The 25,369-nt window shown below is 42.1% G+C and overlaps 1 protein-coding gene across 1 annotated transcript in view; it reads left to right on the top strand.

Annotated features, from left to right (window-relative positions):
* Window positions 1–10,033, top strand: part of LOC124613307 (odorant receptor 4-like) — a 57,483-nt gene extending 47,450 nt beyond the window's left edge. The window contains exon 5 of the mRNA XM_047142003.1: window positions 9,750–10,033. Within this exon, the coding sequence (XP_046997959.1) occupies window positions 9,750–9,878 (129 nt within the window). The 3' untranslated portion in view covers window positions 9,879–10,033. The remainder of the gene's footprint in view (window positions 1–9,749) is intronic.
* Window positions 10,034–25,369: the final 15,336 nt, after the last annotated feature.

Genomic DNA, 25,369 nt, shown 5'->3' with positions numbered 1-25,369 from the left:
AGGGACACTGTAGCTCCTGGGGTATCGGCGAGGACCATTCGCAACCGTCTCCATGAAGCTGGGCTACGGTCCCGCACACCGTTAGGCCGTCTTCCGCTCACGCCCCAACATCGTGCAACCCGCCTCCAGTGGTGTCGCGACAGGCGTGAATGGAGGGACAAATGGAGACGTGTCGTCTTCAGCGATGAGAGTCGCTTCTGCCTTGGTGCCAATGATGGTCGTATGCGTGTTTGGCGCCGTGCAGGTGAGCGCCACAATCAGGACTGCATACGACCGAGGCACACAGGGCCAACACCCGGCATCATGGTGTGGGGAGCGATCTCCTACACTGGCCGTACACCACTGGTGATCGTCGAGGGGACACTGAATAGTGCACGGTACATCCAAACCGTCGTCGAACCCATCGTTCTACCATTCCTAGACCGGCAAGGTAACTTACTGTTCCAACAGGACAATGCACGTCCGCATGTATCCCGTGCCACCCAACGTGCTCTAGAAGGTGTAAGTCAACTACCCTGGCCAGCAAGATCTCCGGATCTGTCCCCCATTGAGCATGTTTGGGACTGGATGAAGCGTCGTCTCACGCGGTCTGCACGTCCAGCACGAACGCTGATCCAACTGAGGCGCCAGGTGGAAATGGCATGGCAAGCCGTTCCACAGGACTACATCCAGCATCTCTACGATCGTCTCCATGGGAGAATAGCAGCCTGCATTGCTGCGAAAGGTGGATATACACTGTACTAGTGCCGACATTGTGCATGCTCTGTTGCCTGTGTCTATGTGCCTGTGGTTCTGTCAGTGTGATCATGTGATGTATCTGACCCCAGGAATGTGTCAATAAAGTTTCCCCTTCCTGGGACAATGAATTCACGGTGTTCTTATTTCAATTTCCAGGAGTGTATATTGTTCGTTGAATCTGTTCGGGGCGGACGTCAGATGACACCTGTTCAGGCTCTTCGTTGATTCGTTCGCTCAGTTTTTTTATTACACAGGGTAAGTAACCCTCTGACCGAACACGCTGAGCTACCGTGCCGACAAACCGCTCGACTCCTCCTGCAATGCTGTGAGCACGTCTTCTACTGACGTTGGATCGACTGTCGCCCTCCAGCTGCCGCACTGCGCTTCAAAAGAGCCTGTCTTTTCGAATTTCGTACTCATTTCCTCCACACCCGTGGCAGACATCGAACAACGCCTTTTTTCATACCCTTGAGTGTTCAGAACTTCTGCAGAGCTACTGACGCACGGTCACCATTCTTGTGAGACAGCTTTACCAGCAGCACGCGATCCTGCCTCGAGACCTGGCTTGCCTAGCATCTCTGACGCAAACTGAGGAACAGCTGTGTACCCAGCGTCTTTTATTCTGCATATTCTGCCAATTACAGCGCCATCTAGTGGTAAAATTTTCGTTAATATTTTAGTTTCATAGCGTTTTCCCATTTCTTCGATAATATTCCGTTCCAATTCGACGTCATTTTGAGCAGTGGTTTGTTTTTGACAGCGCTTTGCAAGTGAAACTTTAATTATAATTATCCTGCATATGATTCGATGCACTTTGATGCACCCTACGAATTCACATCTCCATCCACGTCCGCACTAACGCTGTCCCATCTGTCTGCCGCGCGGCACTACATGGTCATCCAAACAAGCAGGAAAAGTAAAACCCGTTGTGGATGTCCACCTTTTGTAATAAACTGTATGAAAATAAACTTTCCAAAATACGTTCCTCTAAGTTTGGATTCCGTAGAAATATTGGAACACGTGAGGCGATACTGATCCTACGACTTATGTTAGAAGCTAGATTAAGAAAAGGCAAACCTACGTTTATAGCATTTGTAGAGTTAGAGAAAGCTTTTGACAATGTTGACTGGAATACTTTCTTTCAAATTCTGAAGGTGGCAGGGGTAAAATACAGGGAGCGAAAGACTATTTACAACTTGTACAGAAACCAGATAGCAGCTATAAGAGTCGAGGGACATGAAAGGGAAGCAGTGGTTGGGAAGGGAGTGAGACAGGGTTGTAGCCTCTCCCCGATGTTATTCAATCTGTATATTGAGCAAGCAGTAAAGGAAACAAAAGAAAAATTCGGAGTAGGTATTAAAATCCATGGAGAAGAAATAAAAACTTTGAGGTTCACCGATGACATTGTAATTCTGTCAGAGACAGCAAAGGACTTGGAAGAGCAGTTGAACGTAATGGACAGTGTCATGAAAGGTGGGTATAAGATGAACATCAACAAAAGCAAAACAAGGATAAAGGAATGTAGTCGAATTAAGTCGGGTGATGCTGAGGGAATTAGATTAGGAAATGAGACACTTAATGTAGTAAAGGAGTTTTGCTATTTGGGGAGCAAAATAACTGATGATTGTCGAAGTAGAGAGGATATAAAATGTAGACTGGCAATGTTAAGGAAAGCGTTTCTGAAGATGAGAAATTTGTTAACATAGAGTATAGATTTAAGTGTCAGGAAGTCGTTTCTCAAAGTATTTGTATGGAGTGTAGCCATGTATGGAAGTGAAACATGGACGGTAAGTAGTTTTGACAAGAAGAGAATAGAAGCTTTCGAAATGTGGTGCTACAGAAGAATGCTGAAGATTAGATGGGTAGATCACATAACTAATGAGGAGGTATTGAATAGAATTGGGGAGAAGAGGAGTTTGTGGCACAACTTGACCAGAAGAAGGGATCGGTTGGTAGGACATGTTCTGAGGCATCAAGGGATCACCAATTTAGTATTGGAGGGCAGCGTGGAGGGTAAAAATCGTAGAGGGAGACCAAGAGATGAATACACTAAGCAGATTCAGAAGGATGTAGGCTGCAGTACGTACTGGGAAATGAAGCAGCTTGCACGGGATAGAGTAGCATGGAGAGCTGCATCAAACCAGTCTCAGGAATGAAGACCACAACAACAATAACAAGAACAACATCACTGTCATTTTCAACAATAGTTACGTTCTTTATTATGCAATTTGAATAATTATTTGATGCATATTAATACATCTTCATTTAGGAGGTATCAAAGATTCACAATATTGGTAGTAAAGTACCGATATTTCAATACAATATATTTGTCAAAGTATTTTGTGGCGTTTATTAAGTAAATGTTAAAGTGTGTGTGAGTTCCTAAGGGAGCGAACTGCTGAGGTCATCGGTCCCGAGACTTACACACTACTTAAACTAACTTATGCTAAGAACAACACACCCATGCCCGAAGGAGGACTCGAACCTCCGGCCGGAGGGTCGCGCAATCCGTGACATGGCGCCTCAAACCACGTGGTTACTTCGCGCGGCGTTTATTTAGTAAGCAAAGCTGTTCCGTACAACTGGAGTGCACTATACAGCCTCGTGAGGCGAACCAAGGAGTTACTTCACTGAGAAGTAGCCGATCCTAGACACGGGTCATATGTCAGAGGATGAAATGGCAGTCTGTCGGCACTGGAGGTTCAAAAATGTGTGTGAAATCTTATGGGACTTAACTGCTAAGGTCATCAGTCCCTAAGATTACACACTACTTAACCGAAATTATCCTAAGGACAAACAAACACACCCACTCCCGCGGGAGGACTCGAACCTCCGCCGGGACCAGCCGCACAGTCCATGACTGTAGCGCATCAGACCGCTCGGCTAATCCCGCGCGGCGGCACTGGAGGTGGTATTAGCAGTTACAAGTAGTGTGCATTTAAGAAAGCGGGTGGAGGGATGACGCACAGTGGCAAAAGGCAGTGTAGCACCTGGCATATCAGCCAATAGCGTCTTTCTGCTGCATGTGTCTGTAGCGTGCACTTCATGGTTCAAGCAGAATATTTAGCGGTGAATTTCATGTCATTTTAGGTATGGTGTGGGTACTTAGCCATTTTGGTGTGTATTATGAGGGGGCATAAGCTAATTCGGCAAGAACTGAGTTAAGAAGCGACAGTTTTCCGTGAATAATAATTGTTATAGGTGTAGTTAGAAGCAGAAACAACGGCGCAACGAGGCACTTGACGACAGCGTCGCCAGTTAGGAGATGGTGCGTGAGGCGTGGGACAGAGGGAGGAAGCAAAAAGGTGGCGTCGAAAAGTATTCTCCACCTTGTGGAATTCTTGGGCGTTCACGCGGGTCACGACGTATGCACGGTGCGTACAGAAAGCCCCAACACACTGTTCTCTATCTACCCACCTCCAGTAGTTATCACAGCTGGCAGCGTGAAGACGTTCAATGCACTCTTGTTGACAGAGGGCGAACAATCTGAGACTAAGACAGCTGAAGAAACTGAGCTGAAATATGTGGAGACAACAGTCCGAAGGAATGGCTACAGTAGCGAGCAGGTAAGGCGTTAAGACCTGCATTTAGATAGGCTGTATGTAGACAACATCACGAGGAAAAGGAGGAGCAAAACTCGCCAGCGTGCATCCCATTTGCCGGCAATATGTCCAGAAAGGTCAGCAAAATCTTGGAGAAACACTGTTATCAAATGTGGGTTTCTCCCATCAACAATTCCAGGTTCAGTAAAGTATGATATAGGCTTTCGCAAACTGGGGTCAACCAAATCCCCTGCCAAAGCGGCGTTGGATAAACCGTAGACACAGTAGAAGAGAGGTGCCATGAATATAGACACTAGCAAATCAGACGTGGTCGACTATGTACAGAAACTGGCAGTACTAAATACAGCGTGTTCCAAAGGTCCGGAAACACTTTAAAAAAATTTAATGTAGCCGCATGAGTAGTAACAATATACATAATTTGAAAGAGTAAACTTGTAAGTCTTTTTTTTTTTCAGTGCAGGTGTGACGTGTAGTTCCACGAATGGTCGCTAGGTGGTATCATAATCAAGCTGGAGCTGAGAGGACTTCCTGCGTGCTAGAATTTGACAAAAAAAAAATATATATATAGTGCCTGGGATGAAGTGCGGGACAGCTGCACCAACCAGAAAGACAATCTACAGTTTTAGCATGTAAAGTCCATTGGAATTGGGTGTTTGTGTGACAAGAAGAGAAGTGGTCGGCTAGGTGTGATTGCAAATGACAGTGAACGAGTGAGAGAAGCTTTCACAAGGAGTCCGGCAAAATCTCTAAGCACAGCCTCAACTGAGTTGGGTTCAAAATGGCTCTGAGGACTATGGGACTTAACATCTGAGGTCACTCTGAGGACTATGGGACTTAACATCTGAGGTCATCAGTCCCCTAGAACTTAGAACTACTTAAACCTAACTAACCTAAGGACATCACACACATCCATGCCCGAGGCAAGATTCGAACCTGCGACCGTAGCGGCCGTGCGGTTCCAGACTGAAGCGCCTAGAACCGCTCGGCCGCACCGACCGGCTGTAAGTTGGGAATGTCAACGACTGTGTGGCGTATATTGCGTAAAAAATTAAACATTAAACCATACAGACTACAGTTAGTACAAAAGTTATAACCTAAAGACAAAGACTAGCTATTCGAGTTTTGCTGAGCACTGCAGGTCGAAGATGATGGTTTTGTGTATTCGATCATTTTTTCGGAGTATGTGACGCTTTATACAAATGGGAAAGTAAATAGTCACACTTGTAGGATATGGGAAACAGAAAAGCCGCATAACACTGTCAGATGGTGCATCCCTACAGCTTCACCATGATGCTAGGGGATATTTGAACACAATGCTACCCAATGGTTGCATTGGTCACGGTGCTAGGTTCCCGGTATTACTCCTTCTGCTTGCTTTTTATGAGGTTAAGTAAACGACATTCTGTCTGTCCTAGAGGAGGAATGGTGAGAATGACAGAGACACAAAATGCGCAGGAATGAGATGACATAATCTATTTCCGAGCGTGCAGGGAGGCGTGACAAAGCAGCCGCTGGGGAATGATACATTATCTGGTGGGGTCACGAACCTTACCCGAGCTATCTGAGAAGGATAAACCACACACGGGGTGACGTACTCAAATGTAGCTGCCAGAAACTTTGAACCTTGCGATATGAAAGTACGATGGAGAATCAGCAGCAACAGTTAAACTCAAGAAAATCTTCCAGGATAAAGCTCCGTGTGAAATTCTGATTGCTGAAAGGCTACGACACAAACTGAACAGAATCATGTATAGGATTTATTCTTAAAAGCTAGAAATGTTCTTACAAGATGAAAAAGGAACAATGGGGATAAAACGTGGGCACAGAATTAGTAGAGGACTGGCTATTATTGCTGCTTTTTTCACCAAGCATTCTTTTCGAATGTGACCGTGTGATGCAGTGGGTGTCAGATTACAAATCCAAATCCCTGTTTGGATCTCTCGGCATCCCTAGGATTTTTCTGTCTGACACTCCTTTCAAATGTTCAAATGTGTGTGAAATCGTATGGGACTTAACTGCTAAGGTCATCAGTCCCTAAGCTTATAAACTACTTAACCTAAATTATCCTAAGGACAAACACACACACCCATGCCCGAGGGAGGACTCGAACCTCCTCCGGGACCAGCCGCACAGTCCATGACTGCAGCACCGCAGACCGCTCGGCTAATCCCGCACGGCACACTCCTTTCCTACACTCCTTTCCTCTGTGGCAATAATACAAGTGAAAAGGGCCGAGTTGCAGTACGTTATACTGTAGCTATCCCTATAACTGGGTGGGTAAGTTTAAAGGAATGCAAAATCATACCACCTCCTGTAGGACTACGCGTAGAAAAGCTCTATGGCGTTGATACCAACCCTCGCGTCGATGACATCTTTTCCCATTAATGTGTATAAAAGGGTTACATTAAGAGAGGCGACATTTATTTCTGGGGAAGTTCGTTCAATGCGAGATTAGGTGAAATGAACAAGACAAACATTAGAGTACGTTATCCGATCAAAAGTATGTAGGAGGTTAATGTAGGATGCGTTCACCCTGCGCCTTTACGACAGCTTGAACTCTGCTAGGGACACTTTCAGTGAGGTATCTGAGCGTCTGTGAAAGAATGTCAGCACATTGTTCATTAAAAGCTGAAAACAGAGCAGTTTGTGAAGTTGGACGCAGAGGACTGGAGCAAAGTCGACGTTCTAACTCACCCCACAGGTGTTCCAATTGGTTCGGGTATGTAATTGACCACAAATCGTTGTCCCACAGATGCTGCCTTATAGGACAGGATGCACTGTCATGCTAATACGAACAGTCATCGTCTTCGAACTGTTCCTCTACAGTACGCAGTACACAGTGCCGTATAATGTGTCCATATTCTTTCTGATGTAGCATTTTCATAAGAGCAATAAGGGGACCACATCCTGACCATCTAAGATGCCCCCATACCGTAACACCACCTCCTCTGCGCTTTACTATTGACGCTAAATATGACGGCCGATAATGTTCTCTAGGCTTTCACGAAACCCAAATCCTGTCGCACTGCCGGAGGGTACAGCGTGATTCATCGCTCCATATCACTCGCTTCTACTCATCCCCTGTCCAGAGGCGTTGCTCTTTATGCCACCTCAAGCGTCTCTCATAACTGACTACAGAAATATATGGCTTATGAGGAGCTGCTCGACCATTTCCCCCCTTCATTTTAACTCCCTACGCAGTTATTGAGCTAGCTGGGCTGCTGGTAGCACTATGGAACTCACGAGAGATTCCTTCCACTGATTTCATGCGATTTTTTACAACCACTCTCTGCAGTGTTCGAAGATCCCTGTTTCGGCTTCACTGTGGTTGTTGCTGTAGCATTTTCACTTGACAGTCATATCACCAACAGTCGACCTGGTCAGCATTAGAAGGGTTGAAATGTCCCTGGTGGATCTGTTACTCAGGTGACATCCAGTGAATTGTCTACACTGGAAGTCACTGATCCCTCCTGGCCGACCATTCTGCTGTTAATGCTTCTGTACTCACAAAGCCATATTATCCGCGTTCTTTTATACTGGTGGGTCGGCCTCTCGTGACATAATGTGGTTAATCCCGCATTGCATAGAGATGTCGCGATACTTTTGATCAGACAGTGTACAGTTGAAATCTGAATTTCAGTGAATATGACATTTAATTTCACAACGTACAGACGCAGTCGTTCTCACAGTGTGTGGGTGAGATTACCAACATTTTTGTGGCCCTCCTTACCTTCCCTTATAACTCTGTCATTCGCTCACCTTTGTTAACTTTTTGGCCTGGGTTTTTTGCCATTTCACTACAAGTATTTCTTGTTGAGTGAAAAAGATCTCTCTTCCTTATCTTGTATGATAAACCATAATGATTCACCCAAGGTAGATGAAATTGACTTGACAATTTTTTTGATGCGACAACGTCTTTTCTTACCAACTGGTAATTTTTATTATTAAAATTAAAGTTTTCTTAACTGAGACTTAAACGACAAGCAAAATTTTTCATTTCGTGTAAAGGAATGAAAAACAGTAATAAAATAATATTATCGCTTTTGATGATTAATATTCCTTTGCTCTTTAGATTTAAGGTAATTTTTCCTTCTTCGGAAATGCTGTATGCCTCTGTCTCCATATGTTCTAGAAATAAAATGTATGCTTCCAGGATGAAATTTTTACTTTGCAGTGGAGTGTGCGCTGGTATGAAACTTCCTGGCAGATTAAAGCTGTGAGTCGGACCGATACTCGAACTCGGCACACTTGCCTTATCGCGGGCAAGTGCTCTACCAACCCTTCTTTGGTTTTTTTTTTGTCTTAGCGGACGTCAAATGACATCCGTTGAAGTTCTTTGTTGATCCTTTTACTCAGTTTTTTTTATTACAGAGGCTAGCTAGCTCTCTGACCGAACACGCTGAGCTACCGTTCAGGCGAACTGAGCTACTCAAGCACGACTCACAACCCGTCCTCACAGTTTCAATTCTGCCAGTACCTCGTCTCCTACCTTCCAAACTTCACAGAAGCTTTATTGATTGGCGACTCCATAGAGTGCTATATGCACAACGACCATTGAATAAATAAAATTAGAAGGAAGGTCATTCAATTAATGATTTGCAAGTGCACATTTGGTATTTTGTGGTAATCTCCTGCCAAATAAAGTAATGTTAAGTTTTCATGTGACATGCCACATAGACGGCGTTCCAAACCCCTGTCACATGGAGGTCTGCTGTATAGGTGATGAAAACAGCAGCTTCAGTTATTGTGATCGTTTCATAGCTACTGTTACGGCTAATAACTAGACACCAGTGCCTACGAGCTTTAATTTGTACACTTAAGGTATGTTCTTACCAACAGTTGATTTATACTCAGGCGTACTTGTGGACATTTGTTTCTTATTCACTGATCGCTGTGTAAAACTTTTTAACTCCCAGCGCTGAAGATGATCATTATGTGATCGAAAATTGATTTTGCTGTTCGTAAATAATCAACATTACGGCCAACGCTGACCTTCCTTCTAATTTTATTTATTCACAGAAGCTGTTCTGCGAAGGTACTGGCAGAATTGAAACTGTGAGGACGGGTCGTTAGTCGTGCTTGAGTAGCTCAATTGTTGCAAGCGACAAGGCAAAAGTCCCGTTTGATTCTCGGTCCGGCACACAGTTTTAATCTGCTAGAAACTTTCAAATCCATGCTTCTTTATAAATCCCAAAAATTCTGATATTATTTAGAAATCCAATCACTTGGTCATTCCCTTTCGTTGTACCAGTTCTGTCTTATTGTATCAACCTTATATGCAAGTGTACGAGTTACATATTTAAAATAGAAATTTCGTAATTTTGTTAGGCAACGTTCGTCTTTTCTGGCTGTAAAGTCCATTGTATGACTATAGACAATCAGTTGTGTTCATATAAAAAACTGCCGCAGCAAGATCCACAAAAAAACTAACTTGTCGTGTGTTTGCAGATGATGCAGGACGCTTTCTCGTACTTGATGGTGATGCGCAGTCTGATTGGCTCCAAAGACAGCACGTCGCCTGTCGGTGATGGGGAGGAAATGTCTGTGGCAGCTGGCAACCACACGCTGACGCTCTGACCACTTCGCTGTCACTGCACCAGACACACATCTGTGCTCCACTGCCTCCGTGAACACAGCACCAGCCATCAACATCCTACTGAATATAGCTTTTCTCAAGCTTAAATTAATGTAATATTCAGTTTTCCTTGTTGAAATGATTACCACAGCATCTCTTTCTTTGTAATACGAATAAAAGACATGTAATAATATAATATTCCCAGTTGTGATTTGTCTCACAGCAGTTGCTTCAGGTGAGTACTCGAACATTTCTTTGCTGGATGCCATATTAACGAAATGTGGTGTCCAACCGTGAACATAAGGTGACGTCATCATCAGAACAATCGGCAGCAGGTGGTTTGTGAATCCTGCGATCGCTACAGCTTGGCCGTCGTCAGCGTCTGGACATTTTGGCGCCTGGATTTAACGAAGTGTTCCTTCAGAGCGTTTCCTTCGCAGATGTGAGCATAATACTTCCATCTCCGTCCGTGACTGCTCTCGTAAGTTTACCTCGTAATATGCTTCGTTCTCCATCAACTTTCTGATAGTGATTCGTGGACATTGTCTACTTCTTTCCCCAATCAAATTTTTTGAACACTGTGGTCAGGATGTGACGCTTATTTCACATATAATAGATATATGCGATTGCAGTCTTTCTCGGCGTATTCCAATGATGAATTCTTCCCTGGTTATCAGCTGTGTGGTGGCGTCGTCTTGTCGCAACGTTTCGATGAGTTTCGTACCCATCATCTTCTGGCGAAGTTATAGGTACGCAACTCATCGAAACGTTGCGACAAGACGACGCCACCACTCGGCTGATAACCCGAGAAGAATTCATCACATATAATAGATGTTACACAAGCGGTCATAGTACAGTCGACAGGTACTGAAGAAGGGGAAGGGGGTGAAACTTACAAAAGGTAAGAATTATATGAAACTTTAGTACATCGTATGTAGGTAGCCTGATGTGTAGAATTCAGGTTTTCAACTTCGAGAACCCTGCGCTAACTTTTGGCATCTTTGACAACTGTGTCAGTTTTTCTGTACGTAATTTTTCCCTCGCATCCTACGACCAAAAAAGCAGGTAGACTTTTCCTGCAGGGCGTCAAATTTCTCCGCTAAGACGTATTTTTACACGATATGCTTCCTAAGATACAGAGCTTGAAATAAATGTAAAAAATTATCAAATTATCAAAAAAAACTCAGAGGACAGGTTTTAGCAGTGAAATTTCAGTGTACATCTTTTTTTTAAAAGTATAATAGTATCCGCCTTTAACAAAAGAAACTACCAACAATAACAAAAACGCCTTCCTCCCCCCTCCCCCCAGCCCCTATGTTTGTTTCTGCTAAGGCCGCGTAAAAACGAAAAGAAAACGGAGGTATTTGATCGTGCCTGCTACTGCCGATATTTAACTATCCTAAGAACAACGCCCTTCCGTCTCTGCTTTCAACTGGATCTTCAAACGCAGTTTTTGATCCACACAATGCAGTGCATCTAATACAAGGTTATTTCGTACCACCTGTAGGTAGTGGAAACTATTACTAATGAACTACCATGTAACACCACACAGAATCACACAAAACAAGTTGACGCCTTGAGCTCTTCGGGTCAGGTGTCAAATCAAATAGGGCATCAGTTTCTTCCTCCTCAGCGATGACGACATCGCTTAGGATTTTCCCGCTGTCGTATCTCCTCTCACGATTGTCGTCGTTGAAGTCCAGCTCGGCTATTTTGCTGTTCGCCTGGCGACAGAGAAATATCTGAAAATGCCAGAGCTCCGGGGTCCGTTTTCTGCAGCTGCAGGCCCCTGTGCTACACTGTTTTGTACAAATGCAAGAAATTATTTTCAGTGAGGAATCTGGAACAACGTTTCTAGTTATTTCTATGGGAAGTCGAACCCGGAAACTTGTATTCCACTTACAGAGGCTGTGCAAGAATATGGAACCACCGCGAGATATGCTTGATTGAACGTTATTGCAGAAGACAGCCGAGTATGCAAGATGCGATGTTACTGGCATATTTGTCTTCACAACGGTCCTAGTGTCAGTCGTGGTCAGAACAATATTGTGTGTGGCTGTGAGAGGATTATGTCGGAGTTAAGTGAACTCTAATGTGGGCAAGTAGTTTCTCCTTATATGGTAGGTGCTTCCGCAACCAAGCTAGCCGAAGTGTTTGGCGTTTCAAGAGGCACCATGTTGTAGACTTGTACCGCATACACAGGGAAAGAGGAAAAACATTATCCGCTAAGTCACAACGTGGACAAAAACGTGTAGGCCTACTGACTGAAAGTGACAGACGGTCATTAAAGAGAGAATATTACTTTGAATGGTGAACCCCTCAAAGTGGTAGACATTTTCACTTATTTAGGGAGTGAAATATCTAGTGATGGAAGAATAACCAACGAAATTAATGGGAGGTTACAGAACGGGGGCAATTTCTACCAAACAATAAAACACCTGATTTGGAATAAGGAAGTTTCAGAAAAAGCAAAACTCCTTATGTGTAAGAGTTATTACTTCCCTATTATCACCGATGGAGGAGAGACATGGACAATGACAGAAAGGGATTGGAGCAGACTGCAAACAAGGGAAATGAAATTTCTCAGAGCAGTTAAGGGAAAAACAAGAATGGACAGAGTAAGGAATGTAGATATTAGAAAGCACCTTAAACAAGAAAGTAAGAGAAGAAATTGAAAAAGAAAGATTAAGATGGTAAAGGCATGTTAAGAGGATGCTTGGGCAGGGACTCCCCAAAATTATGGAAGAACTAAAGATGGATGGAAAAAGACCTAGAGGGCGCCCAAGAACACGGTGGAAAACGGGACTGAGAATATCTGTGGAAACGAGAGGTGTGACCTGGCAGCAAGTGGAGGAAGAAAAGTGGTGGGAGGACCGAGCCGAATGGGGAGGACTCGTCAGCACCCAGACCCGGCAGTAGCTGGAGCGGGATCTGGATATAGATAGATGGAACAAAACAATTAAGTACATACACTAAAGCAGGGGCGGCCACGAATCCGGCTCACAAGCCACGGCCCGGCTTGTATGACAACACTCAATCTGGCTACACATTTACCCACCGCCACATTTTGCCGTCTGTGTGGCAGGAAGGAGAAGAGAGGGAAACTGTCAACATGCTGCATTCATATACCAATGCAGCCACAATTCATATGACTTGGTTTTATATTTCTCAACAGCACAGATCACAAACGGAACAAACTTTCTGTATTACTTAATTGTTCTTGGTGCACTAAAGATACATTATAATTTTTATCTGGTACAAATTATCAGCAAATGGACAGACGCAGGCAATTTCAAAATTTTCGCACGTAATTTTCGCCACATAATTCTGACTTCTTTAGTTTTACAACCGATAGAAGATCTTTCACACACATATGTTGATCGAAATATTATAGCACCGTTGCAAACTCGTTGTAGAGACGTGGAAATTCCAACTGAGAAAAACAATGTAGACGTCCTCGACAGTTTTAATGTATAAAATTTGACTTTAAAACGGGAATTACATTGCATATCAATTGGTTACATTTGCACACGCACAGAGACTCTTACAACTGAACCGGCATATGGTCTCGAAAACAGCTCATAAACAGATGTAAGACTGAGATTGTTTAGAAAACAATGAGTTCTTCAAACCTCTTGCTTTCTTTTACGTCAGTGAGCTTAGGGAACTGAACTGTATTTGACAGAATTTGTCCTTTCTACAGTGCGATTTTCTTTTTAAATCCATCTCCATCAAATCAGAAATAAGTTGTTTCTCACATTGTAATGTTGGTAGAATGCAGTCAAGTCCTCTTAAAATGCGAGGTCTACATTCAATTCCGGATATTCTAATTTTCGTTCCTGCACTCTTAAATTCAGTAATAGCGGTTTTTAAATCTAATAAATCGTTCTAGGCATGTCCCTTGTCTTAACCAACATACTATGCAGTAATATATAAAGTCTCCATACTATCGGTTCCGTTCCATCGAAAATTGTTGTAAACTGACATTGGAATAATGCATGCAGTTTCAGAAATTTTACTATTCCCACCAACAGTTCCTTCACGTGCTTGATGCTGAAAATTTAGTAGAAAAGGCTCGTTGATGTACAGAAAATTGAATCCCATCTGTCGATCTCTAAATTCTTTCTACATGCCAATTGTAACGTCGTTTCATAGTTAATTTGCAGTACTTGTCGATTATATAGCTACAGAATAGATATTGGGAATTCTTGTCCCTCTCTTTTGTCATTCCCATTCATTTTTAAAGGCTTAAAGGCCTCTTTTTGTGCAAATAACCACTGGGCCTGTGAACGTCCGTCATAGCACCGACAAAAAGCGATATCCTAACATTGACAATATGATTCTGCCGAACTGAAGAGAATTGCGCCGCCCGAAAAATGCCAAACACTAAATGAAATGTCGCTCTGTACTGAGTACTTCTGAGAAGGTCCGAGCAAGGCCGAGACACGCCAAGCCTCGACCCGTATGCAACCCACACATTCGGCTCGCATGCGGTTTGGCACGTGTTGGCTGGCTCTGCACGAAAACTAGTGGTTGACTGGATGCGAGAGAGAGAGATGAGAGACACAGAGAGATAGAGGAGAGACAGAGAAAGAGAGAGAGAGAGAGATGAGAGACAGAGAAAGATAGAGAGAGAGAGAGAGAGAGAGAGAGAGAGAGAGAGAGAGAGAGAGAGATGAGAGACAGAGAAAGAGAGAGAGAGATGAGAAACTAGAGATGAGAGACAGAGATGAGTGAAAGACAGAGAGAAAGACAGAGAGAGAGAAAGAGAGAGAGAGAGATGAGAGAGAGAGAGAGAGAGAGAGAGAGAGAGAGAGAGAGATGAGAGAGAGAGAGTTGAGAGAGGAGAGAGAGAGATAAGAGATAAGAGAGAGAGATGAGAGATAAGAGAGAGAGATGAGACAGAGTCGACAATACAAGCGAAAAGCGACTGGTCTCTTCACTGGCAGCGACATGGGGCGCCAGTCTTGGAGGCGTCAGTCGCTTACCCACTTGGGAAGGAGCCAGCAAACCAGCTGAAGATCGTCGCCTTGTTCCTATTGAAGTTTACCAGGCAAACTGCAAATATACACAGATTCCCACTTTGGTTTCTATTTGAAAAATTTCAAGGCCACAAGCCAGGCCACAATCCAGACTTTAAAACAAAATTCAACGGAGTGTTATCTAGCCTCTACAAAGAAAGGATCAGACAAAACTACCTCAATTCTCTAACTACAAGTGCACACCCAGCTACTAACTTATCAACACATTATAGAACTTATCCACAGTGAAGGTTACGGAGAGATGAGAACAAAGGTTGTTGTGTGTCATGCAGAAAAATAAAATCGGTAAACTATGGTTCCCTATGCAGTCCATCTCCCAACTATGGTTTATTTAGTACATACAGCAGAAGAATAATCTACTACACTAACTGAATGTAAATTAAAAATTCCAGGCCATGCTTACACGAAATGGACTGAGATAGGGAACTTCCAATGAATCTCACAAAGAGATGGAACTAGACACCAAACATTATATTTTGGTGGATAAGAAAGACAAGAATGCAGTGAAAAACTCTCCTGGACCACAAGGAGCTAACGTTAACAGCGACAATGTGTTAGTTGCGATGAAAATGAGAATAATAACATGTGAAGAAAGTGTACAACGTGAAGTCATGGAACTCAGAAAGAATAAGTGAAGAAAGAATGAAAACACTGGAAGAGAAGATAGCCCAAACCGAAATAGACGACAAAAGAAGAAAGTATGAAACAAAACTCAAAACTCAAAAGCTTTGCAGCCAAAACAACAGAAGAAGGAACAAGGCACTTGCAAGGAAACAGAACACAGAAACCATGAGCACAAAAGAGATAGTAAAGAAAACGGAAGAAAGAAGAAAATATAGAAACAAGAGAGACAAGGATAATCAGACAAAGTATAGAAGACTATTAAATCGATTGAGAAGGGACACAGAAAAAGTGAGGGAGTATTAGATACAAGAATAATGTGACGATATACAAGACCTAGAGAGAATAGGGCAATACGACCTACTTTTTTATTAGGAGGTGAGGAGAGTTACTTCGACTGAACGGACAATAAATTGTAAGGGATCAGAAACGGAGGATGAAAATGGTAAGATACTGTTCAAGGACGAGAAAGTAAGGAACGCGTGGAAAGTGTATATTGAAGACTTACGTAAACTAGAGGAAAAGAGACACCAGATCTAACCATTGAAATGGAAAATGAGACAAAAAGAGAGGAAAAAAACTTCAAATCTGACCGCTGAACTAGAAATAGTGGTCAAGGAAATGGAGAGAGGTAAACAGCTGGATTGGATAGTCTTGCTATACAATATAATAGCAGAAATGACAGCTTTGTACAATGTGATGCATCAAAGCGGTATGTGGCCAGAAGACTTTGTCAAGATAGTGATGACTCAGATCACAAAAAAAAATCATTTACCAAGATTGTGGAAAATACAGAACAATAAGTACAATTTCTCATGCTGCTACAAAATTATGCTAAAAATATTGAAACGCATATTGATATGTGAAATGGAAGAGAACGTAGGGGAAGAGCAATTTAGCTTCAGAAAAAGAAAGGTACAGGAGATGTTACTGGACTAGTTAGAATGATTGGTGAAAGATATACAGAAAGAAGCAATGAGCCCGAGCTTCATACATTTGGAAAAGTTCTATGACTGGGTGAAATAGTTCAAGATGATGGAAATTCTACAATTTAAAAAGGTGAACTGGAAGGGCGCCTGACTAATTACGGAATTGTACCCAAGACAGACAGAAACCATGAAGTTGAGAAGAGATCTGAGAGACTGGTTGGAAATAGTAAGAGTAGGAAGACAGGGTTGTTGTCTTCACCAACTCTGTCTACTGTGTATATATCCAAGACTTGATCGTGAAGAGGCTAGAGATAAAAAAGCAAACAGTGAGTACTGAGGCCAGAAGATCAGCTGCATCGGATTTGTTGTCTAAGTGGTTCTTCTTGTAGGTAAAACAGTACTCGTTAAAGAACATCTTCCTGATTTGAAGATGGATTGCAAGAGCATGGAATGAAAATCAACACGAAAACTGAAATGGTGACAGTGATGATAATATACGACAAAGAAGATATGAAAGCGAAAACAAAAGAAGGTCAAATAAAGAAGTTGCACAATATAAATATTTGTGGAGTATGCTAACTGGAAACTGGCCGAGTGGAAAAGAAATTGGGTCCAGAATTGCAACGGTACAGAAAGCTTTCCAGAAAAAGAAATGCTCATTATGCATCAAACTAGGCTTGGAGTTAGGAAAAAGGTTGATTAAATGCTTGGTGTGGAGTGTCTGTCTGTACGGCCAGCTATCAAATGTACAGTGGAAGAAAAGAAGGAAATAAGAAGAAGAAGAAAAATTGTGTGTGGGGTGAGAAAAGGAAGATAGCAGACTACCAAGCATTTGACCTAGAACAGGATCAGATGGAGACAGCAATGGTATTCACAAAGCTCAACAACTATAAAATTCGGAAAAATGAGTTTCATATGTATTCGTGTACATCTAAACGAGATGAATCCACTTCATTACACGGATTTTATCAAAACTTATTATTTGCCTGTTTAATATCGCACACAAAACTTTGAAATTTTTCTAAACTCCACATCTAGAAAAACTTCCGCCCCCCGGTAGCTGAGTGCTCAGCGCGACAGAATGTTAATCCTAAGGGACCGGGTTCGATTCCCGGCTGGGTCGGACATTTTCTCCGCTCAGGGTCTGGGTGTTGTGTTGTCCTAATCATCACCATTCCATCCCCATCGACGCGCAAGTTGCCGAAGTGGCGTCAAATCGAAAGACTTGCACCCAGCGAACGGTCTACCCGACGGGAGGCCCAAGTCACATGACATTTACATCTTTTTTATCTAGAAAAAAGAGTTTTGCCAAATGTGAATAAGTATCTACTGCCTGTGGTAAACATTTTTTGTTAGCTTTCGACAAAGTAGCTCATTACTTCCCAGTCCTGGGTCACAGTTAAAGGGCCATGATAAGTATTTGGTACCACTGAAAAGGAACAGAGAAAATCTGAAACCATAACCTTGACATCACATTATCGTGAGGTTCTTAATCACCATGCCACCTGCGTGCTTCTGGGTAAGAACTGGCATCACTGCTAAGAGATTAATGAAAAATGAACTACCATACAAAATGTCTGAAGTCATGGCTATTATTTATTTTAAAAAAGGGGGAGGGGTTAGTGCCATCTCCAAAGTCGAAACAACATTCTTTTTCTCTCTGATCATTATTGAAGTGAAGACAATTAACATCGATAATTCTAGGACGTCGATCGATCAGATGTAATGAAACCAAGAAACCATGTGAGTATCAAAGAAGTTGCTATTATAAAGAAACTGAAGATATTTTCTGATACATCGTCAGAAGAAGGCCGAGAGTCCCATGGGAAGGCCCTAGAGCTGTGGTTGTCAAGCCTTCCTGCTTAAGAGCCAATGTTGACATTATAAGTCGACAACTACCGACCTCATAGGATTGGAGGAGGGGGCGGGGGGGGGGGGGGGGGGGGGGCATTGGGCCACTCCAACAGAAATTCGATTTTCACCAATCCATAATCCATGATTACTGATAGGAGTTTAGGAGTTACCACTTACACATTTTCGAATCTACATATTGTAAGGTATCACACCAAATACTTTAAGTGAAAAAGAAAATAATTATTGTTACTACACCATTTTTCTAAAGGCTTACATAGTGGCCAATTTTTCGTACTTCAGCGGGTACTATAGCCGTTGGCACCTCAACAGGGTGCTTTGTTTGTTTTTAATATTTTCAAAGAACATTTTCCAGGCATCTTCAAGCAGTACTATCCGATAGAATGCCAAGCCGCTGCGCCAGCCTATTTTCAGTCTGACTTCTTGGTTAGGCCAAATATAGCAGAACATCGGCGGTTTCAAATAATATAACTTAATTTGGAAGATAACTTTGTATATAAAAGGATTTAGAAGTCAGTTTTAGCTGTTGTATTGTTTTTAGAAGTAACTATCTATTATGTGGGTGAACACACTAGGCACTTTTCCCGATCGGACGCCATGTTGGCATTAGTGATAAACAGAAAAAATTATCAGACTGAAATAAGTAAAAAGGAACTACATTTGTAGGCCAAAAGAGGTTCTTTAAACACTGATATTGTAAAAAATAATTACTCTCCATATAAGTGAGGTAACAAGAGTTATACAAATCACTGTTCTTACATCAAACGACTCAATAACAAAAATGTTTTTACGAAAAAATAACGGTACAAGCTTCCTCTGCCAATCTCACCGACAACAATGGCGATGTATGCTTTACCAGCCTTTCCCTACCGATCTTACTATTAATTGGTAACCTACATAAATTATTTTGTAATATTAATTAATAACAGTAATTGCAAACACAAATGTTTAATAAATGTTTTGAATATCATATTTCTGTTACTCATTGCATCGTGTTACAACAGACTTAATTTGATTTTATGTGACTTACTACAAACATGTACCACATTTGAAGATGACCATATCTCTAATGCGCATTCACGAATCCATGTTACTTCTGTTGGTATTAATGACGTGGCAGCTCACCTGTGCTCGCTGTGCATGCCGTGAGTTGTCAGCACCGGGAGACAAAAAATAAAATATTGCGTCTCTCATTTCTATTCACCCCGCAGTGGCAGCGCTAAATACCACTCTGCCCCTGACACAAGCGGCAAACTTTACTTAGCCCAAGGACGAATTCGCAGACGTTGGTTAAAAATTAAGCACATCTTAAAATATTACGGTTTCTATAAGTATTCTTGTTTGTTACTGAGAAAGAAAAATACACTATTAAGAAGCTCTTGATGTTAGTTGACGTTTTTGGGTTCGGGTGTTAAGCCTAGTTTACACGACGACATTGGGTTGCGCCACTCGTTGCGTGGAATGAGTTGCACGCGAATGGTTTCATATTTGACGGTAGACACGGCGAAACCAGTATATACTTCAGTTTCGTCGTTTTGTGGGTTCTTGAGTCGTGTCTGAAATGAACGTTTTGGCAGCTGCACGTCGCACGAGTTGTGATGGAGTTAAAGCTTGTTGTGTGGAATTGTTGCATAAAAAAAAAAATAAGAAACGTGTTTCGATTCGTGACTAGATGAAGAAAAGACGTCAGCTCGGTTGCTCAGCATCCTTGCTGAAATAATTTGTAATGGAAGACCCAAGGAGTTCTTTTAATTATCTTAGAATGCCACCATAACTGTTAACGTTTCTTCTAAATAGAGTTACTTACGTGATAAGGAATAAAGATATTGTATTGCTTGGAGCACTGTCGCCAGAACTGAAATTACATAACTCATTGCATGCATTACAAACGAAAACATTCGGCATGCTATAAGATGAGGTTTTAGTTGCTGATGACGCTTTTTCATTAACATCAACAATTAGTAAAAGTAATAATTATTAACATTAACAGCAGCAATTATTCGAAGCAGGCCGCATTAAGAAGAGAATGTATTTTTCTTAATTCAGCTGTATTGTGCTCCTAATTCAATAAATTTTGCCCTGCAGCTCAGATACTGTCAAACTATCTATGTTCTGATCGCATGTGACGGTCTCAGGAGCAGCAATATGTTGCTTATTTTTGTAATCACCATCACCGAAATCCCACAAACACCTATGCAATGCATAGATATCCAAAAAGCGAACATTATTCTCCGTTCCCCATTTCATACTTCAGTTTGTCTACACTCTACCAACACACATAATCTCAAAACTCATGCAACTAGTGTCGCCAAACTTGGAACACGCCGCAACTGTTTAGTTTCACCGACGAGTTGCGCATACGCGCGGTGCGCATGCGCTGTGGCCGGTAGCGCAGCTGCCTGCAACCTAGTGTCGTCGTGCAAACTAGGCTTTAGTTGCTGGATGCATATTATTAAAAAATACGACTGAGAATCGCGGTCCGCACCAACATCTGATTAGGGCCACAAGCTGCTTGCGGGTCGCAGTTCGACGACCGCTCCCCTAGAGTGCTGTGATTAACAAGACAGCGAAAATAATGATGTACACTACCTTAAAGGGCTAGTTTACTGAATTATTATTTGTTCAGTAGGTTAAAATAAGCTAGAACATTACTGCTATACAATAATTAATTTATACATGTTCAGTTTTGGAAAAAAATTCATGATTTTTACATTTTCTCATTCGCAACAGAAAGCGGATAGAAATTTTTTCCATCGTTGTATTGCATCTGAAGTTTATTCTTGAAACATAATTTTGTACGACACAAGCAATGTATATTATTCAAGTACCTCAATAAAACTTTTTTTCTTAAAATTTTGTTTTTATAGTTGACATTTCTGTAACGGTCCTACTGTCGAACATACAGTAACATTGTCATTACTGCTGGTACCCTAACAGTTACCATGACGTATCACAAGCGTAAATGTCGAGGTGATAACAGAGCGTTTAATAAAGGGTGGGAAGAAGAATTCTTTTTTATAGAGCGGTAAAACAACGTGTCCTTTGTGTCAAATAATACTCTCTCAGTTCAGAGCCAGTAATCTGAAACGTTATCATAATGGTGACAACAATGGTTTCAGCAGATTTCCCTTGTGGTTCTCAATCATGGAAAACTTTGTTTACATCACTGAAGGGAAAATTTCAAAGTCAGATTAAAGTAACATTCATGTTTACAAAGCAAGGAGATTCAACTACCGAAGTTGACTTTGTCTCGGCTTATAATATTGCAAAAGTAATGAAGCTTTGCTCATGGACTTTATCAAAAAGAACTACGCACACGACTTTGTTTAATACCCCTGACAATAAGAAACTGCAAAAAGTGGTTGACGAAATGCCCGCGCTGGACATACAATAGAGAGGAGGGTTTCTGTTATCTGCGTGGAAATTTTAATCACGAAAAATCTCTGTGTGTTCAGTAATGGCTTGGACGAGTCTACACATATCGAAGATCAAACCTTGCAACGATCCATGTTCGTTTTAAAATTTTAAAGATTTTCTTCTTTAATAAACTAAAAAGTTTCTTCATTTTTTATTATCTATTAGGCTCCAAACAATGTGGCCGTCTTCCAATTGGCTTCGTAAGTTTGAGGCTTCCATAGGGAGGGTAATGGCCGCCATAAAATGGCAGGGAGTATTGTGTTGTCAGTAGAGAAGCTGTAACAACACAATGGGTAAGGTCAGTCAGGAAAACTCAGTGACTTCAAACGTGGACTATTATCCGTTCAGCATAAGGATAAACCTGATGTAAACATTGCAGTATGTATTCTTCCGCGTTTGCTGGAACCTCATTGGATTTCCGTTTCACGTGGCACTGCAGCCAAGCTGTCTCGAGTACGATCAGAAGGGTACGTTTTGTGCTGTGGGTTACACACACAGCGACTTGGCGATAATATGGGACAAGACAGCACTGGCCGATCAGCTGGTGCAGTGACGTGGCCAGCTGCAGTTCACACATAAAAAGAGACGAGCAGAGGAGCACTACAGCTTCGAATGTCATTTAATTTTTAAGTAGAATGAAATAATGCACTACAAATCTCCCACAATACGCTCCTTAGACGACTAGACGAAAACAGCAACATGTTATCGTTTTTAGCTAACATACTATTGTAATTAAAAACAAGAATGATGAAAATTCCTAACATAACCACAGGGTAATTTTTCTGCATGAGCTGTGTGTAAGGTAAAGAGAGCATTGAAGGATTTCACCGTATAGTTAAATATTGAAGCCACTGCAGGATTTACTTACAGTCAGTCGTCTGGCAATCTCTTAGCTCCTTCCTTATCCGAATCCGGGAAATACATTTCAGTTCTGGAAGTGTCACCTGCTACGTTGATAACGAGCCTATCAACAACAGAATCCACGAAGCCCACCAGGCGGAGTATTTTCTCTTCTTTTATGACGAGCCGTTCTACAGTATATCCCGCGAGCGTTCGGCAGTTACATGTGAAAAAGCTGCGTGCGTTAGTTCCAGTACGTCTGGCAGCTTAACAGCCTTGTTACTTCTCGGGCCAAATCCCACAGCTTGGCTCCAGATCAGTCCTGTTGGTTTCATATAGTAGCGGTACAGTGGCAAATGTAAAAATGCAGCATTTGTATGATGCGCTCGATACTGTGAAATGATTGTTTTTCATGTTCCTACGGTACTTATGTACCTCTGTGGTATAAAACGATGGACATAGTCCAAATAAACAAGATTTGGTTTTTCATTTTTGCCTTGAAAATTAATTTTTTCCTTCATTTAAACAACTTTTATGAACAGTCTTTCATAAAACATCGATAATTAAGGATTTGTATCTGAAATGGGAACAGGAATTTCGCTTGCAATATGTAATTAGAAACAAGAATACGTGCATTACTCATAAAAAATGATGAGTTTTATAATCACGAGACGTAGGTATTTCAAACTGAACGAGAAAAACATGATACTTGGAAGAAGTGAACCAACACACGAATAACCGCAGGTTGTTAACATTCCGCCGGCCGATGTGGCTAGTGGTTCTAGGCGCTACAGTCTGGAGCCGCGCGACCGCTACGGTCGCAGGTTCGAATCCTGCCTCGGGCATGGATGTGTATGATGTCCTTAGGCTAGTTAGGTTTAAGTAGTTCTAAGTTCTAGGGGACTGATGACCACATCAGTTAAGTCCCATAGTGCTCAGAGCCATTTGAACCATTTGTTAACATTCCATTACGCTCCCGACTGCGCTACACCTTCAATGTGGAATAGAATGTCAACTGCAATACATACAAAATTTCAAAGCCTATTAACTCCGTAAATTTATGAAAAACATTTAGAACAGCCTATTTCTCGGCAATTTTTAACCGCGCTCCACGCGCGACAATCAGAATGCAACGCTGCAGAGGCTGAGACTGTACACGATTTTTGAAATAAAAACTACGTAGCTAAAGCGTGATTAAGAAAAACGTTGGTGGCTGTTAATACATTTGAATATCTTGAAGTTTCATTTAACGTAACTTAGTAAAAAGATTTCAAATACACAAGTAGGACCTACTTCCAACAGCATAACAACACCAGTGTATGTGTGCTACGGCCTCTGACCAATCATCGCGTTTGTGTTTGTTTACATCACGTTTATTCTTATGATGAATCGATTATTGTCATTGGGTGTCACCCGAGTAACAAATTCAACACGGACAATTCAACCCTTCTAAAGTTGCCTAAGTGAACTGTAGGTGATGTGGAAACGCGAAGTTAACAACAATAGCTAAGCCACGATCAGGCAAACCTCATCAACTGACGGATAGGAAAACAATTAAAATCGTTCAAAAGAGAAAAGGCCGATACACAGAGTACGCGAGGGAACTTGTCCCCCTTTTTGCAGCGGTGTACCGTAGGTCTCTAGAAGAGCGTAGCGTTCCAGAGGATTGGAAAAGGGCACAGATCATCCCCGTTTTCAAGAAGCGACGTCGGACAGATGTGCAGAACTATACACCTATATCTATAACGTCGATCAGTTGTAGAATTTAGGAACACGTAGTATGTTCGAGTATAATGACTTTTCTGGAGACTAGAAATCTACTCTGTTGGAATCAGCACGAGTTTCGAAAAAGACGATCGTGTGAAACCCAGCTCGCGCTATTCGTCCACGAGACTCAGAGAGCCATAGACACGGGTTCACAGGTAGATGCCGTGTTTCTTGACTTCCTCAAGGCGTTCGATACAGTTCCCCACAGTCGTTTAATGAACAAAGTAAGAGCATATGGACTATCAGACCAGTTGTATGATTGGACTGAAGAGTTCCTAGATAACAGAACGCACCATGTCATTCTCAATGAAGAGAAGTCTTCCGAAGTAAGAGTGATTTCAGGTGTGCCGCAGGGGAGTGTCGTAGGACCATTGCTATTCTCAATATACATAAATGACCTTGTGGATAACATCGGAAATTGACTGAGGTTTTTTGCTAATGATGATGTGGTATATCGAGAGGTTGTAACAATGGAAAATTGTACTGAAATCCAGGAGGATCTGCAACGAATTGACGCATGGTGCTGCGAATGGCAATTGAATCTCAATGTAAACAAGTGTAATGTGCTGCGAATACACAGAGAGAAAGATCCTTTATCATTTAGCTACACTATAGCAGGTCAGCAACTGGAAGCAGTTAATTCCATAAATTATCTGGGAGTCGGTATTAGGAGTGGTTTAAAACGGCATGATCATATAAAGTTGATCGTCAGTAAAGCAGATGCCAGACTGAGATTCATTGGAAGAAACCTAAGGAAATGCAATTCGAAAACAAGGGAAGTAGGTTACAGTACGCTTGTTCGCCCACTGCTTGAATATTTCTCACCAGTGTGGGATCCGTACCAGATAGGGCTGATAGAAGAGATAGAGAAGATCCAATGGAGAGCAGCGCGCTTCTTTACAAGATCATTTAGTAATCGCGAAAGCGTTACGGAGATGATAGATAAATTCCAGTGGAAGACTCTGCAGGAGAGACGCTCAGTAGCTCGGTACGGGATTTCGTTGA

The sequence above is a fragment of the Schistocerca americana genome, chromosome 4 (assembly GCF_021461395.2).
Source record: "Schistocerca americana isolate TAMUIC-IGC-003095 chromosome 4, iqSchAmer2.1, whole genome shotgun sequence".
Classification (NCBI taxonomy): Eukaryota; Metazoa; Arthropoda; class Insecta; order Orthoptera; family Acrididae; genus Schistocerca; species Schistocerca americana.
This window is presented reverse-complemented; position numbering and strand designations above follow the sequence as displayed.